The sequence below is a fragment of the Leucoraja erinacea genome, chromosome 25, assembly GCF_028641065.1.
Source record: "Leucoraja erinacea ecotype New England chromosome 25, Leri_hhj_1, whole genome shotgun sequence".
NCBI classification, from domain to species: Eukaryota; Metazoa; Chordata; class Chondrichthyes; order Rajiformes; family Rajidae; genus Leucoraja; species Leucoraja erinaceus.
This window is the reverse complement of record NC_073401.1, coordinates 27849666-27868023: the sequence shown is the minus strand read 5'-3', so window position 1 is coordinate 27868023 and position 18358 is coordinate 27849666. Positions and strand designations below refer to the sequence as shown.

The 18358-nt window shown below is 45.1% G+C and overlaps 1 protein-coding gene across 3 annotated transcripts; it reads left to right on the top strand.

Annotated features, from left to right (window-relative positions):
• The first annotated feature begins 98 nt into the window (after positions 1–98).
• mvk (mevalonate kinase) lies at positions 99–17735 on the top strand. Of its 3 annotated transcripts, none has more exons than XM_055655364.1 (11): positions 99–238; positions 2355–2447; positions 4757–4904; positions 7414–7561; positions 8847–9002; positions 9450–9553; positions 10901–10946; positions 11520–11610; positions 13450–13569; positions 14396–14549; positions 16518–17735. In XM_055655364.1, exons 2-11 carry the CDS (start codon positions 2370–2372, stop codon positions 16688–16690), a joined length of 1218 nt encoding a protein of 405 aa, XP_055511339.1. In that variant the 5' UTR covers positions 99–238; positions 2355–2369; the 3' UTR covers positions 16691–17735. The 3 variants fall into 3 exon arrangements, with proteins under 3 accessions (XP_055511339.1, XP_055511340.1, XP_055511341.1); XM_055655365.1 differs by lacking the exon at positions 99–238 and adding an exon at positions 396–414; XM_055655366.1 differs by lacking the exons at positions 99–238; positions 4757–4904.
• Positions 17736–18358: the final 623 nt, after the last annotated feature.

Below are 18358 nucleotides of genomic sequence, written 5' to 3'. Positions count from 1 at the left end.
CTCCGCCTCCCGGCACTGCGATTGGCTGGTGGTAGCGTGAGCCGAGATGATAGACGCGTGGCTGGTCCATTTGACGGGCGAGTTGAGCGCACCCTTTTATCCCATTGGCCGCCGCGGGCACGTCCCGCCCACTGGGCTGCGGGTCGTCGAGTGAGGCGGGAGTGGCGCGACTGGCGGCAGTGGCGTGAGGAGCCAGTGGCGTCGCCGGGCGCTTCAGACTCGCAACCGGCGCCTGACCGTGAGTATCCCCTCAGAAAAATAATTGCCTTCGCCTGTGCTCAAGCTGCTGCTTCCTTTTCCTCGACGTTAAGCCTTTCTGGCGTGTCGGTTAACGGGGCAGCTGACAACCACCAACGGTAGACGGACGGACGCACAGCAACTGCGCTGGGGTGACCAAGCGGGTCAGGTACTGAGGTAACATCTCTGGAGAGACCCTCCTTCAGAAATCTGACCTTTTGGGCTAGATGTTAAACTGCGCTCTTAATAGACATAAAGCACTCATCATACTATTTTCAGAATGAAAAGTTGTGAAAGATTATTCTCAGTGTCTTCAGTCGATATCACTAAAGCATAAAGAATTTTCCCTTGTCAATTCTTCCCTTCCCTCTCGGTCCACCCCCTCCCCGGGCACTCTCCCTTGCAACCGCAAGAGATGCAACACTTGTCCCTTTACCTCCCCCCTCGACTCCGTTCAAGGACCCAAGCAATCGTTCCAGGTGCGACAGAGGTTTACCTGCATCTCTTCCAACCTCATCTATTGCATCCGCTGCTCTAGATGTCAGCAGATCTATATCGGTGAGACCAAGCGGAGGTTGGGCGATCGTTTCGCCGAACACCTCCGCTCGGTCCGCAATAACCAAGCTGACCTCCCGGTGGCTCAGCACTTCAACTCCCCCTCCCACTCCGTCTCCGACCTCTCTGTCCTGGGTCTCCTCCATGGCCACAGCGAGCAGCACCGGAAATTGGAGGAACAGCACCTCATATTCCGTTTGGGGAGTCTGCACCCCAGGGGCATGAACATCGAATTCTCCCAATTTTGTTAGTCCTTGCTGTCTCCTCCCCTGCCTCAGTCCCCCTGCTGTCTCCTCCCATCCCCCAGCCTTCGGGCTCCTCCTCCTTTTCCCTTTCTTGTCCCCTCCCACCCCCGCCCCCGATCAGTCTGAAGAAGGGTTTCGGCCCGAAACGTTGCCTATTTCCTTCGCTCCATAGATGCTGCTGCACCCGCTGAGTTTCTCCAGCTTTTTTGTGTAACCTTCACTAAAGCATAATCTTGCTATACGGTCATTTTGTGACAAGGCGTTGGAGTTGACACGGGCGTTGGAGTTGACACGGGCGTTGGAGTTGACACGGGCGTTGGAGTTGACACGGGCGTTGGAGTTGACACGGGCGTTGGAGTTGACAACTGAATTGGAATTGACAAGCCATTGAAAGTGACAAGCCATTGCTCAATTCTTTCCTTTCTTGCATTAGTTCTATTGAACAGTTTAACAAACAGCCTTAAGTATTTTTTTACTTGCGGTAACAAAAATCCATTTTTATCAGTTTAAACAAAAAAGGAGAAATGGAGTTAACGTTTAAGACCGATTTCCATTCATAGAAACATAGAAAATAGGTGCAGGAGTAGGCCATTCGGCCCTTCGAGCCTGCACCGCCATTCAATATGATCATGGCTGATCATCCAACAGTATCCTGTACCTGCCTTCTCTCCATACCCCCTGATCCCTTTAGCCACAAGGGCCACATCTAACTCCCTCTTAAATATAGCCAATGAACTGGCCTCAACTACCTTCTGTGGCAGAGAATTCCAGAGATTCACCCTGATCCGGGCGGGCAGTTGGTCGTGGGAATCCCACTTGGAGGACAGGTTTTCCTCACCCATCCACACTGCCCCCGATCTCCCATTCTGCTTTCAATCAGCAGGATGGCCAGCATTTATTGCCGTTCCCTGGCTAGGCTGGAGTAGGAGGTGCCGGGTTGCTTTCCTGGGCCGCTGCGGTCCTTGTGGTGAGGGAGGTCCCACGTGGGCTCTCAGTGACTGGGCTCCAGCATTCTGATCCGGCACCCGGGCAGTGAATCAATGGGGGGAACCCCTCACTCTGTTACAGCGGACAATCGGCAATAACGGACACTATTGCCCACATTGATGTCGATTATAACAAGGGTTTACTGTATTTTTGTTTGTGCATCATGCTGTGTGCAAACTAGCTGTTCCATATTCTACGCGATGATTAAACCAAGTGCTTCACCAATAAAAGGATCTTCTGATGCCTAAAGGGGCTAATTGTACTAGTCTTTTTTTTTAAGTTATTGATGGGCTTATTTATTTATTGTTCGTTCACAATGTTCTCTTTCAGAATAAACCTTTAACAATGACAAACAAGACACTTATCGTATCTGCTCCTGGGAAGGTTATTTTACATGGAGAGCATGCTGTGGTGTATGGAAAGGTAAATCATGATTTAAAAGTGGAAACCTTGCTAATGAGCAACCTATCTGTAAGATATTACGGCAGTAGCATGTAGATAGTAAACTGTAAGCGCGGGTTTTCAATACACGCCGTTGCCAATGTGGGTTCTTTATTTTACAATAGTACACTGTGCAGACTCGCACATTCACGTGACTGATAAGGTAATGAATATATCCCATGACACAACACACCAGTCTGGTACACGATTCTTAAAGTTACAGTTACTATTTATTTACACTATACTATGTAATTAGATTTTTTAATGTATTTAAGTGAATCATAGAGCTACATTGCAGAGAAGTGGGTCCTTCAGCCCAACTCATCTATGCCGACCAATTTGGCTAATCGAATTAGCCCATCTGCCTGCACCTGACCCATATCCCTTCGAACTTTTCCCATCCATCTACCTGTTGAAGTGTTTTTTAAATATTATAATTGTATCTGCCTCCACCGCTTCCTAGGACAGCTAGTTTCATACATGTACCGCCCTCTGTGTGAAAAAGTTGCCACTTTGGTCCTTTTTAAATCTTTCCCCTCTCATCTTAAATCTATCTTCTAATGTTAAACTTCCTTACCCTTGGGAAATGTCTGTAGCTCTTCACATTACAAGTTGGCGCCAACTCGGGCAATAATTTACATGCTAGCCACAAACTCGTATTACCATCGCTCCACACTCTTAAAAATAGAAAATAGGTGCAGGAGGAGGCTATTCGGCCCTTCGAGCCAGCACCGCCATTCATTGTGATCATGGCTGATCGTCCCCAATCAATAACCCGTGCCTGCCTTCTCCCCGTATCCCTTGATTCCACTGGCCCCTAGAGCTCTATCTAACTCTCTTGCAGAGCAGCTCTCCAGAGGGTGATAAAAACTGCCCAGGGTATCATTGGACTCCCCCCTGCCCCCTCTGGGGGTCATTTACCACTCCAGATGCCGCAGCAGGACCTGTAATATCGTGAAAGACATTACACATCCTTGTCACCACCTTTTCACATTGCTGCCCTCAGGAAAAAGGTACAGGTTGCTAAAGTCACTCACTGCCAGACTCAAGAACTGCTTTTACCCATCAGCAATCTTGGAACTGAACTCTGTCTCGGGAGCGGGTTATGGGGAAGGAGGGGGGGTGGGAGAGAGTGTTAATTTATGTAAATGTGAATCCATGGGTGGGTTTGGGGAGGGAGTGTGAAAAGTATGAGTATGTGAATGTTTGAAGTTCTTTTAAATGGAGAGACACAGTAATCTCGTTGTATGTGACACATGCAATGACAATAAAGCATTCTGATTCTGATTAAATCCATCCAGTGATTAGGCCTCCACTGCCCTCAGTGGCAGGGAATTCCACAAATTCACAACTCTCTGCGTGAAAAAGTTTTTTCTCACCTCAGTCTTAAATGGCCTCCTCTTTATTCTAAGACTGTGGTTCCTGGTTAAAGCTCTATTACTTTAACTATGAACTTCTTCAACTCCTCTCAGGTCTGTCCTTACTTCACTATACACTGTAAATGGCTCGATTGTAATCGTGTATTGTCTTTCTGCTGTCTGGTTAGTATGCCACAAATTTAAGGAAAAAACAAAATCCTGCAAACCGTCGATCTGGGTTTGGGTCTCGACCTGAAATGCCACCTATTCCTTCACTCAGATGCTGCCTCACTTGCTGTGTTTCTCCAGCATTTTTGTCTACCTTCAATTTGGGTAATGTAATCTGCATCTTAACCTGAGAAGTTAACCTTTGATGAGATTTTTTAAATTGTTGGCTTATTATGTGTTTTTTTCCATTTTCCCTTCTTGTCATTTTGCTTATTTTTTGACTGAGTATAATATTTTTGACTACTTGCCCCTTTCACATCATAAATTGGGGGAGTCTAGGACCAGAGGGCACAGCCTCAGAATAATATTGCCTTTAGAATGGAGATGAGGAGGAATTGCTTTAGTCAGAGGGTGGTGAATCTGTGGGATTCATTGGCACCGATGACTGTGGAGGCCTAGTCATTGGGAATTTTTAGGCGGAGATTGATAGGTTCTTGATTAGTAAGGTTGTCAAAGGTTATGCGGAGAAGGCAGTAGTATGGGGTTGAGAGGGAAAAATAGATCAGCCATGATCGAATGGCAGAGCAGACTTGATGGGCTGAATGGCCTAATTTTACTCCTATGTCTTATGCACTTATAAAGTGTACATGCCAGAACAAACTAAGCTAAGTACTGTGTTTGGTATATTAATGCTGTGGATAGTTTCAAATGTAAGACTTTTTCTTTTTGCAAGATCCTGAAAACATTTTCCTTTCGTGTGTATAGGTGGCTCTTGCAGTCAGCTTAAACTTAAAAACATATCTGCGGATACAACCTGGTTCTGATGAACAGGTACGATTATACTTGCCAAATATTGATACCCATCTTAGTTGGAAAACTACGAACCTTCAGTTCCTGCTGACAGCAATTGATGGTAAGAAGAAACGAGGCGAAGAAAATATTAAAGAATAAAATACATTGGGGGGGTTACTTGAGAGGAGAGAGAAATATTAATTCAAAGCAATTAAGAGGGTAGAGTGCTATAGCTCTGAGGAATATCCAAGATCTGGTAAACTGCGGAAGGTGGGTCTGCTATTTCTCTGATAACTTAGAATCATACAGTGTGGAAACAGGCCCTTCGGCTCAACTTGCCCGCATCGTCCAACATGTCCCATCTAGTCTAGTCGCACTTACCTGCAGTTATCCCCTACCTAAGTACCTGTTGAATTGCTTCCTAAACGTTGCAATAGTCCCTGCCTCAACTACCTCCTCTGGCCGCTCGTTCCATACACCCAGCACCCTCTGTGTGAAAAAGTGACCCCTTAGATCCTTATAAAATAATAACCCCTTCACCGTAAACTTATGCCCTCTGGTTCTCAATCCCCCCTACTCTGGTCAGATGTGCCGCTATCTGATCTATACCTCTCATGATTTTATATACCACTTATCACCCCTCATCCTGTGTTCCAGGGAGTCCCAGCCAGATTAATCTCCCTATAGCTCAGACCCTTGAGTCCTTAAAGGCTGCTAATAAAAATATCTGGACTAGAAATGATGTCTGGTTAATTCATTCTGGTGGATGTCTATAATTGATGCGGAAACTGATTTGATAAAATGGTGTCAGGTATGAGATCGAATGCTCATGTACCAAAGATTTGTTGCTGGGAACAATTGGGTTGCAGGGACATTATGCATTGATGTATGGTGCGCATCTATTCTGCAGTTAGAAAGATGATGACGGTGTAGTCTTCTTTCACGATAATTATATTCTCCCTTCTCTGCTTTAGTTCCCTGATGGATTGGCACATGAACAATGAACACACAGTGAGAGGCTTTGCAGTGCCTTAGCTAACTAAGTCCTCATTGTAGCTGCATCCTTTGAGCCTGTTTAGTATAGTTTATTGCCATGTGTACCGTTGGTTGTGTGCTAGGCAGTCAATGGAAAGACTATATATGATCACAATCGAGCCATCCCTAATGTAGAGGAGCATGATAAAGGGAATAATGTTTAGTGCAAGATAATGTTCAATAAAGACTGATAGTCAGAGGGTCTTCAATAAGGTAGATAGGAGCTCTCTAGTTGGTGATAGAATGGTTCAATTGCCTGATAAAAGCTGGGAAGACACTGTTTAAGAAGGAACTGCAGATGCTGGAAAATTGAAGGTAGACAAAAATGCTGGAGAAACTCAGCGGGTGAGGCAGTATCTATGGAGCGAAGGAAATAAGCAACGTTTCGGGCCGAAACCCTTCTTCAGATGCTGTCCCTGGTTCTGGAGGTGTGTGTTTTCACACTTTTTCTGGACCTCTTGCCAGAGGGGAAAAGAGGGAGAGACTTGCTCTTGAATATGCTGGTGGACTTGCTGAGGCAGCATGAAGTGAAGATGGAGTCAGTTGGTTTGCGTGATGGTCCAGGCTGTGTTCACATTTTGCTGCAATTATTTGCGGTCTTGGTTGGAGCTGCTCCCGAACCAAGATGTGATGCATCCCGACAAACTTCTCTCATCGGCGCATCTGTCGAAGTTGGTGAGAGTTGTTGGGAACATGCTAGACTTCCTAAGGCTCTCCCTCTAAGGAAGTTATCGTTCTTCTTAATTGCAAGTTCATTGGTCTATGTCTGGTGGGAGAGAATGGATGAATTTATAGATTTAGTTTTTAGTTGGATTTAGCACATCCATCTGACCAAGAACTAACTGTCTTGTTGTTTTAAACTTCAGGATTGTTTTGTTTGGTCAGTTAATATTGACTTTAATTAATTATTGTCACATGTGCCAAGGTACAGAGATAAGCTTTATTGTTGAATGCTATGCAATCAAAGGAAAGGAATTTCTATTTTAGAGATACAGTGTGAAAACAGGCCGTTCGGCCCACCGAGTCCGCACCGACCAGTGATCACCCAGTACACTAGATTTATCTGTTACACTAGGGGCAATTTACAGAAGCCAAATAACCTACAAACCTGCACGCCTTTGGAGTGTGGGAGGAAACCAGAGCACCCAGAGAAAATCCACATGCTCACAGGAAGAACGTGCAAACTCCATACAGACAGCACCCTTAGTCAGGATCGAACCCGGGTCTCTGGCGCTGTAAGGCAGCAACTCTACCAGCTGTGACACTGTGCCGCTGAACTAACAACACATGTCCTGCCCCTATAGGCGCCTCATCTGTGCAAAAATGATTATTTAGGTAAATGAAACTTGTGTTTGTAACTCATCTGCTGTTCAGATTGTTTATGATACTGCTTGTTATAATACATTTCAGTGAAGAATATATATGCTAAATACATTGCGGTTCCTCAAATCTATTTGTTTGCTTTATGCATGACAAATCATGTGCAATGTTAGAAGCAAAGGGAACAAGAGCAGAATGAGGTCTATTATTTTTGGTGCCTCGCGTTACCATTCTGACTGTTTTCTATTAAATATTCGGATTATTTTTCCTTGTAGCTGATGTCCAGAATCCAAAGGCTGCGAGCAAGGAACTTGTGGAGCAACTGAGGCAGTATGTGGGAATCTCGGAAGGCTATGCAGACACAATGAGCCTCAGTATCCTCTGTTTCCTTTATTTGTACGGCGCTATCTCCTCCAGCAATAGGTATCGGGTATTTTCTATCCTATAATACACTGCAATGTAACATAAATGGTTCCAGCTGATGTCGGATGGGGACAGATTAATGGTCATTCCTGCAATTGCTAAAGGTATTTTAAGGTGAGGGGGGGGGGGGATAGATTTAATGGGATCCTAAGGATAACTTTTTTACGCAACAGGTGGTGGGAGTTGAGGCTGGTACTATAGCAATGTTTAAGAAACATTTAGACAGGTACATGGATGGGAGAGGTTTGGATGGATATATGGGGTAAAAGCTGGCAGGTGGGACTAGTTTAAATGGGCCATGTTGAACAGCATGGTCATGTTGGGCTGAAGGGCCTGTTTCCACGCTGTGTGACTCTATGATTTATACAGTTGGAAAATCATAATTGGCTAATTTAGTTTGGGTTAGTCTAGGGTACAGATACAGTGGTGAAACAGGCCCTTCGGCCCACCAGTCCGTGCCGACCAGCAATCACCCGTACACTAGTTCTACTCTACACACCAGGGACAATTTACAGAAAGCAATTAATCTACAAGCCTGCACGTCTTTGGAATGGAAGGAAACCAGAGAAAACCCACACAGGTCATAGGGAGAATGTACAAACTCCCTACAGACAGCACCCGTAACCAGGATCGAACCTGGGTCTCTGGCGCTGTTAGGCAGCAACTCTACCACCACTGCAATTTTCTGACGTTCTTTGAGGATGTGACTAATACAACCGGGGGGGGCTGAACAACGACTGTTTGTATTTTTGGGAGGTGGCCATTAAGGTGCCACAGCATTATAATATGGAAAGAATGTAGCTAGCTAATTTAGTATGTATAACAAAAGAGTGGAATATTTATTAAATAGCGAGAGATTGGGTAGTTCATAAGTGATAGGAGCAGAATTAGGCCATTCGGCTGATCCAGCCTACTCCACCATTCAATTATTGCTGATCTATCTCTCCCTCCTAACCCCATTCTTCTGCCTTCTCACCATAACCCCTGACACCCGTACTAATCAAGAATCCATCTCTGCCCTAAAAATATCGATTGACTTTGCCACCCCAGCCTGCAGAAGTTTATGAAGACCAACATGCAGATCTAACAATGTTTAAGAGGGCAATTAAGGCATCAGCTCTTATTATGAGATGTTTCACTACAACTAAATTGGGGGATATTGGGATTGGGCCCAAAACTGATATTGAACTCGATGAATGTCGGAGCTGGCAAGGTGGGTGAAGTGCTCTATTTTGTTGTGGTGTTATTACTATGTTGACTTGGTGTTTTTGTTTTTTCATTGCAGTCAATTGCCAAGTGTGGATATAGTAGTGTGGTCTGAAATTCCAATTGGAGCAGGCCTGGGATCCAGTGCTGCATACTGCGTGTGTCTAGCAGCAGCTCTCCTGACTGCCAGCGGGGCTATAACCTGCCCAGCTCTGCAACGGAACGACATTGCCAAGTAAGCTAGTTTAGAGATGCAGAGCAGAAACAGGCCCTTCGGCCCACCGGGTCCAGACTGACCAGCGACCTCGCACATTAACACTATCCTACACACACTAGAGTCAACCTGCGTCTCTGGTGCTGTGAGGCGGCAAAGCTACCCTGCGCCACTGTGCCGCCTCTAAATTGTTGGCTGCGCCTTCAATCATCAAGGTGCTCTTCTGCGGTATACTACTGGGGCTCGTCTAGGTCCAAAACCTATGAAAACTGGTGCATCCCATCATGCTTTTTAACAGTGAATATTTTTGCAAATGCTGAAGAAGCAATTCAATTGTCGCACCTAGAATTAACCTGAAAATACTTGCGATGGGAAGAAGAGAATGTTGTTAAAACCAGTCCAATGAATTACTGATGTTTATTTCTGGTTGAAATGTTATTCTTACATTAAATTTTTTTTTCCAATCAGATGGAATGACGATGAACTGGAACTGATTAACAAATGGGCTTTTCAGGGAGAGAAGGTGATCCATGGCAACCCATCTGGTGTGGATAACGCTGTGGGAACATGGGGTAACATTTATTTACATCTTATTAAAGTAAGAACATTTTAACATTCATTGGAATGTCTGGCAATTCTTCCACAAAGGTGGAAAGCTGTAAAATTAAGGCTATGACCTTTGCCTTTCTAAACACCAATGCTCTAAATTGACACGACTTCTAAATGATCTGCTCAGTCAGAATGCAAAACCAGGGGCTCAGTGACACAACAGTAGACTTGCTGCCTTACAGCGCCAGTGACCCGGGTTCGATCTTTACTATGGGTGCTTTCTGTACGGAGTTTGCACGTTCTCCCCGTGAACTGCCTGGGTTTCTCCGGGTGCTCCAGTTTCGTCCCACTCTACAAAGATCTGCAGATTGGTTGGTTAATTGGCTCGATAAAATTGTAAATTGTCCCTAGTGTGTGCGGGGATCGCTGGTCGGCGTGGACTCGGTGGGCCGAAGGGCCTGTTTCCGCGCTGTATCTCTAAACTTAACTAAGCAGCGTTTGTATGTAGTAATGCGATGTTTCTGTATTGTAGCACAAGAGCTGTGAATGTGCATGTTTCGGGAGGCTGAATTTTACTAAATGCCAGAAGCTGCAAAGGTTAATCTTCAACACACCCACTACATGCAGTGAATTTAATGACGACACAGAATTTCACTAATACCCGCCAGTTTCATTTAAACTTGGCATTCTCGTTCAATTACAATTTCTGATGCCATGGATTTTGCCTGTGGCGTTATGATCTTTATCAAATAATGATTCCTTTGTCAAATTACCATGCCGATGTCATCCTCCAATGCTTTCTATTCTGAATCTTTTATTCAGTTTTACAGGTGGTTCAGTATCTGTGTGATGTATCACAGCAAACCAAATAGGTGTACTTCAGTGGGAGTTGCATGGTAGTGTTGATGAAGCCCAGTTGAGTTTACCTTTTGTAACCTATGTCACAAATTGTTAGTTACCACAGGGGAATATGGTTGCTGGGCACAAACAGGGGATCAAACTAGCTTATCTAATGAAACTGTAGTTTAATTGATGTCCAGTTTAAAGTTTACCATGGGGATTTAATATGTTTAGTTCAGAGACAGAGCATGGAAACAGGCCCTTTGGCCCGCCAAGTCCATGTTGACCAGCAATCACTGCACACTAGTTCTATCCTACACACTAAGGACAATTTACAGAAGCCAATTAACCTACAAACCTGCATGTCTTTGGAATGTGGACGGAAACCGGAGCACCCGGAGAAAACCCACGCGGTCACAGGGAGAACGTACTAATGCTTATCAATGGGCTCCGGGTCCAAAGTATAAAATGTAATTTTTATGATGGTACAGTGTTTCCAGTTTTAATAATTTTTTTCTCTTGTAACTTAGGAGGAATGTTGAGATATCATGCAGGTAAAATAGACCCTTTGTCCAGGTACTTAAAAAATATATATTATTTCTAAATAACTTTGGATAATTGTTCTATTCAGAATGTAGTGCTAAATTTAATAGCCCTGTGCTATTTGAATGTAAATTCCAACGAAAAAAGTAAAGAATTCAGTAATGTATCATAAACATGTGTATTAAACTATTAAATATCTTGTGTAGATATTGATGAGTTTATTTATGTTTCCATGCTGTATCTCTAAACGCAACAAAATGAGGACAATTGGCAATAATGGGCACTATCCCCCTCTTTCCCCCCCCCCCTCACCGCCCCCATGGTCCGTTATAATGAGGGTTAAATGTATTTAGCACCTCGTTCACTTTTAGCTGACTGAGTGACAGAGGCTGTTCGCTCATGATGCTGAGATAACTCAACTATGTGTTCTTAGAGGCACTGGTTCTTTATTATTAAACCGTAGATAATAAATGCATTTGGTTCTGAACACGTTTTTGCCTGGAGAAGATGTTGGGAGAAAATGTATGTAGATTTAATAGTTAAAAGTAGATGTAATTGAGATTTAAATGCATCATATTGTCTGATAACTGTCCGTTGCTTTGTCAGAATCCCCAATCTACGAATACTGCTTACGAACACAAAGGTTTTAAGAAGCACTAAAACATTAGTCGCTGGAGTGAAGGACAAACTTAATAAGGTTTGTTATTTGTTTAAGAAGGAGCTGCAGATGCTGGAAAATCGAAGGTAGATAAAAAGTGCTGGAGATACTCAGCGGGTGCAGCAGCAGCTATGGAGCTAAGGAAATAGGCAACGTTTCGGGACGAAACGTTGCCTATTTCCTTCGCTCCATAGATGCTGCTGCACCCGCTGAGTTTCTCCAGCACTTTTATCTACCTAAGGTTTGCTATTTGTTTTTCTTCAAATTCTTCCCGTCAGCAGAATCAAACAGATCGGGATTCTGAACTAAAATAATTTATTTTTCCATCTCCTTAAACACATTCAAAGTTAAAATGGAAATAAACAGCATGGCACGGTGGCGCAGCGGTAGAGTTACTGCTTTACAGCGCTTAGTGCCAGAGACCCAGGTTCGATCCTGACTACGTGTGCTGTCTGTACAGAGTTTGTACCTGTGTGGGTTTTATCTGATATCTTCAGTGCCCTTCCCACACTCCAAAGACGTCCAGGTTAATTAGCATGCTATATATTTTTTTTAAAGTAGATTATCCCCCAGTGCGTGTAGGATAGTGTTAGTGTGTGGGGATCGCTGGTCGGCACGGACTCGGTGGGCTGAAGGGCCTGTTTCCATACTGTATCTCTAACTAAACACCAAAGCAAATAATCAAAGTGATCTGAGCCACCCTGTAGTCCCTGCACATTCTGTCAAAATTGGTTATGTAAAGATTTGTTAAATGAAGAACAGAGCTGTGCAACCCAGGAAGAGGCCCTTCGGCCCATAATGTCCATGCCGCACATGATGCTGAGTTAAACTCGTCTATGGAGAGAAAGAAGAAACTTATTGAATGGATGAATGAATAAGTTTATTGGCCAAGTATTCACATACAAGGAATTTGCCTTGGTGCTCCGTCCGCAAGTGACAACATGACATGCAGTGACAGTTAGGACTGACACATAAACCATTCAACATAGAAAATGACACATAAAACAATGTCAAACATAGAAAATCACTATCTCTCGGACTTGGAACAGGGTGGCACAAAGCCAGGGATCCGGGTTCAATCCTGACTACGGGTGCTGTCTATACGGAGTTTGCATGTTCACCCGTGATCATGCGGGTTTTCTACGGGTTCTCTGGTCTCCTCCCACATCCCAAAGACTTGCAGGTTTGCAGGTTAATTAGCTTCTGTAAATTGTCCTTAGCGTGTAGGATGGAACTATTGTACCGGTGGTCCACATGGGCTCGGTGGGACGAAGGGCCTGTTTCGACGCTGTATGTCTTAAAAGAAGCTCAACAGCGTGGGATATAAAAACTATACGTTTAGTATATGGGGAAACTGCAGTCTTAATGAATAACCTCCCCAATTACAATGGGTAAAGGTTCTGCAGTTCCCTGGCAAACACCTACATGGCAACATTGTGCATAAAGAAGATATCCGCGACCTCAAATACATTTATCTCTGAAGAGGGTCTCGATCCAGAGACGCTGCCTGTCCCGCTGAGTTACTCCAGCATTCTGTGTGTCTGAAGCAGGGTGGCGACCCCAAACGTCACCCACTTCTTCTATCCAGAGATGCTGCCTGTCCCAGTGATTTGTGTCCATCTTCTGGCAATGCAAAACATTTATTCAAATGTTCACTTTTGTTTCCAGTACAAATTGAAGTAAAAATAAATTACATATCTTGAGGAGCACCAGGTAGATTTTCTTTGTTTAAAAATGAGAAATCTGGCGGCAATTGAGGAGATTTATCTTGGGCGCTGAAGATTGACAAGAGATTTGTGGTTTGGCTAGCTTCTCTTCCACCTGCATGTTATCATTAAATAAAGGGGAGTAGTAAATAAAGTTTTCTTCTTCTTTCAGTTGCCAAGCATAATGAAGCCAGTGCTGGATTCGATAGATGCTATTTCATGCGAATGTGAACGCATTCTTAATGCTATAGCATCAGGCGGTGATGTGAATGAACTGTACACAATCCTGGAGGTAAATCTTACATGCATCTCCCATTACAGTTGACATAATTGGTAAAACTAAAAGCTGATCATGTTGAAACATTAACGATTGCAGTTGATGCCTTTAGGATTTCACAGGAAGAGAAAACTAATTCTAAGTGTTTGTTAACATCCAGGTGAAAATGTTTGCCCTTCGGCCCACCGTGCCTGTGCCGGCGTGCGATCCCTGCGCACTAACGCTATCCTACGCGCACCTGGGGCAATTTACAACTTTGCTAAGGCAATTAGACCACAAACATGTACACCTTCGAGTGCGGGAGGAAACCGGAGCTCCCAGAGAAAAAACTAGTAGTCAAGGGGAGAACGTGCGAACGTGCGAACTCCGCCCAGACAGCACTTGTAGTCAGGATCAAACCTGGGTCTCTGGCGCTGTGAGGCAGCAACTCCACTGCTGCACCACTGAAGTGTTCTGTTGAACAAAGAGTCCTGGCAATGCCCTTCTTCTTCCTCGTGTCCGGCCATCTTCCATATCACGTCTTTCCGGTCGGTCAGTGACGGTTGCAGAATTAGCTACTTCAGTCAGTCACTTTGGTACAGTTTCTGTCGTCAGCAGTGCCCGGGATGTGCCACCTGGAGGCTTCTGCTTGCATCCCACCAATGCCCTGATACTTAATCATTGGGTTACTGGAGTGGACTATGTGAAAGTTATTAATAAAATAATGAACATTTGATTTATTGCAGAGAATTTACAAACTGACGTTAAATGTAAGGAACAAAGACAAAGCTTTTGATACAGACGAACACTGCCCATTTGGGATTTTCTTTATCTTACAGCCGTGCTTCCTTTGTGGTTTCAGGAACTCATTGACATCAATCAGCACCACCTGAATGTCATTGGAGTGGGACATTCCTCATTGGACAAGTTATGTCAGGTCACTGCAGCGTACGGACTGCACAGCAAGTTGACTGGGGCAGGTGGTGGCGGATGTGGCTTAACACTGCTCAGACCAGGTACGATCTTTTGATCATTTTGTGATTTTTATCAAAGCTAACACACCATTGTTTATTCAAAGACGGACCCAAAAATGCTGGAGTAACTCAGCGGAACTGGCAGCATCTCTGGAGAGAAGGAGTGGCTGACGTTTCGGGTCGAGACCCTTCTATTTAGTTTAGAGATACAGCTAGGAAATAGGTCTTTTGGCCAACCGGGTCCTCGCCGACAAGCGGTTACCCATCCGTTACACACCGGTTTAGTTTAGAGATACAGCGCGGCAACAGGCCCTTCGGCCCACCTAGTCCGCACCGACCAGCGATCCCCACACACACACTAGGGACAATTTACATTTATAACAAGCCAGTTAACCTACAAATCCGCACGTCTTTGAGATGCGGGAGGAACCCGGCGGTTACAGGGAGAACATGTAAACTCCACACAGACAGCACCTGAGCTCTGGATCGAAGCTGGGTCTTTGGCGCTGTGAAGTTACAGTTCTACCTGCTGCTTCACTGTGCTGCCCTTCTCCCCCTTGATTCATTAGCCATTAAACTACACTAGGTTGTAATCTTCAATGCCAGATAACCTGCGGGCATCTGTAAATTCCTGATACAAGGACCCGACCTGAAACGGCAACCCTCCCTTACCCTCCACACATGCTGCTTGACCCACTAAGTTCTTTCAGCAGTTTATAGTTTGCTCCAGATTCCAGCATCTGCAAACCTTCTATTTCTTCTAGCTGCTTCTGTAATAATTACATCAAAACTCTGATATTTAGCTATCTGATTTTGTCCAGTTCTATTTCCTGCTTTCCTCATACCAAGCAATGGTGCTGCTGCTTCCAGCGCTGCCTTTATACCGGTTCATAAGTGATAGGAGCAGAATTAGCCCATTTGGCCCATCGTCTCTCCATCCTAACCCTATTCTCCCGCCCGCTCCCAGTAAACCCCTGACACCTGTAACTACTCAAGTCTGAGGAAGAGTCTCGACCTGTAACATCTCCCATTCCTTCTCTCCAGAGATGCTGCCTGTCCTGCTGAGTTACTCCAGCTTTTTGTATCTATCTCTGCTTAAAAATATCCACTGACTTGGCCTCCGCATCCTTCTGTGGCAAAGAATTCCACAGATTCACCACCCTCTGACTAAAGAAATTCCTCCTCATCTCCTTCCTAAAACAACGTCCTTCAATTCTGAGGCTGTGCCCTCTAGTCCTAGACTCTCTAGTGAGTGGTGGAATATTGTTTTGGGGGAAACGGGTTGTGTTGGGGGAAAGGGTGAGTGGTGGAATATTTTAATTGAGATTCTGGGGAGGTGAGGAGGGGGTATGGAGGGAGAGATGGGGGGGGGGGGGGGGGGGGGGGGGATAGAGGGAGAGGGGAGGTGGGAGTGGAGGGGAAAGAGGAGGGGGATGGAGGAGGATAGGGGTAGCTAGAGGGATGGCGAGGTAATGGAGGAGGGGAGGGAGAAGTGAGAGGAGGGGAGGTAGGGGGTGAGCAGAGGAAGTGGTGTAGGGTGGGGGAGAGGGAGGCTAATGGAAGACAGGAATAGGGGACTGAAGAGGACGAGTGAGATGCGTTCACAGTGATCTTACATTTTACAAGTTATTGCCATTTTAAACTTTAAAAACGTGGCAGTCGTGCTCCAACCTGCTGGCTGCGCCTGTGTCTGCGCAGTTGGGTGAGGGTTGTCGTGACTTGCATCACAATGGGAACCCATCAGCTGCGCCTGCGCAGTTGGGGGCTACGGGTGAGTGGTGGAATATTGCGTTGGGGGAACAGGACCCAACGGGTCCGCACTTGGTCTAGAATTAATGACCCTTGGACTCCGGGTTCCTGCCCGTGACTTGTGTATTTGTTGGCACTTCCTGATGCTATTTGGATGCTATTGCTAATGTAGCGGAAAACAATACCTACATTAGAATATGTGCTTTGGATTCCATTGTGATGCAGCTTAGGTTACTACGATCTATTAATTTTGTCTTTCAGATGCAAATCCTTCTGTCGTCGAGGCTTCCAAACGGGCTTTAAAAGACCTTGGGTACGATTGCTGGGAGACAAACATTGGTGGATCGGGTGTGTCCTTGCAGTCACCCTCCTCGCTGCAGAAGGACATATTTCACCTTCTCTGTGAGGGGGAAACTGCCAATGAAGAGTTTTAGAAACATTGTTATTATGCTCACTATTTGCACCTTTGTGTATTTAGCAGACTGTCAGAGATTCTCAGATTTGATCCCCTCATTTTTCAGTTCTCTATTCCTCCTCCTCCTCCTCTACTAGTTGCATTCGAGAGACGTTCAGCTCTCAAAACATGACGGATGAAGACACAAAGTGCTGGAGTAACTCAGCGGATCAGGCACCATCGCTCTAGAACGTTTCTGGTCCCGACTTGAAACGTCACCTCTCCATGTTCTCCAGAGAAGGGGAACTGGGGAATGGCACGGTGGCGCAGAGGTAGAGTTGCTGCCTTACAGCGCCAGAGGCCCAGGTTCCATCCTGACTACGGGTGCTGTCTGTAGGGAGTTTGTACGTTCTCCCCGTGACCTGCGTGCGTTTTCCTGGGTGCTCTGGCATCCCTGAATACTGCAAAGATGTTTCTGGTTTGTAGGTTAATTGGTTTTGGTTAAAAATTGTAAATTGTCCCTCGCGTGTAGAATACTGTCAGCGTATCGGGTAATCGGTGGTCGGCGCAGACTCGGTGGGCCGAAGGGCCTGTTTTCGCGCTGTATCTCTAAACTCTTAAGTTGCTGCCTGATCCACTGAGTTACTCCAGCACTTTGTGTCTTATGCAGTTCCTTGTGCCTCCAGCTGATAAAATATTTTTGATTTTTTAATTTGCACCTGCGAATGCAATAGTATCGAAACATTCTGGTTGAAAAGCATTGCATGTTTCCAGTTGGTTGTCTGGTTGAGTATACTTGGCATGTTTGTGCATAACGGCGTGAGTGCGGATGCCTTCAGCAGTTCAGGTGGGAGAGACCGTGCTGAAGCGCTGAACATGCCTGGAAGATGTTGCCGGAGAGGAGAATGTTTCACCAGTTGTTGAGCATCGGCTATTTCTTAAACCAAACCAGTTATCGATGGATTTGTCTTCATTCTCTGTTGAAAACAATGCACTTTGTGTTATTTTGTCTCGGGGATCATTTTGAGAATTAAGCAAAAAAATTGCTAATTAAATTTACCTGTGTCAGATGTGGTGTTTTTGAATACCAGTGTGAGTGTAATATCTTTATTGTATCCTGCTTCTTCCCTATCTCGCGCTTTTCCTGAGGGTTTTCCCATTGAAAGTCTACGTACTGGAGGAATTGTTGCTACCACTCATGTTTGTGATATATACATTCTCTGTAGAGAATGTATATATTTTATTGTCTGTGGTATCAGAGGCTAAGGGGAGACCTGATAGAAGTTTATATAATTGGAGAAAAGCCTTACAGCGCTTACAGAACCATGTTCGATCCCGACTACGGGCGCTGTCTGTACGAAGTTTGCACGTTGTCCCCCTGACCTGCGTGGGTTTTCTCCGAGATCTTCGGTTTCCTCCCACACTCCAAAGACGTGCAGGTTTGTAGGTTAATTGGCTTGGTGTAAATGCAAATTGTCCTGAATGCAGTGTTACTGAGCGGGGATCGCTGGTCGGTGCGGACTCAAAGGGCCGGTTTCCACTCTCTTTTCCCCCCCCAGGGTGGAAATATCAAAGTTTGGAGGAAATGGCTTTAAGGTGAGAGAGTGAAATTTCAGAGAAGTGTAGGAGAAGTATTTGTTAATACGAGGAGGGGTAGGTTAGTAGGGAGTGCTGGACAGTGGTGGAGTCGGATGTGAATGAGATGTTT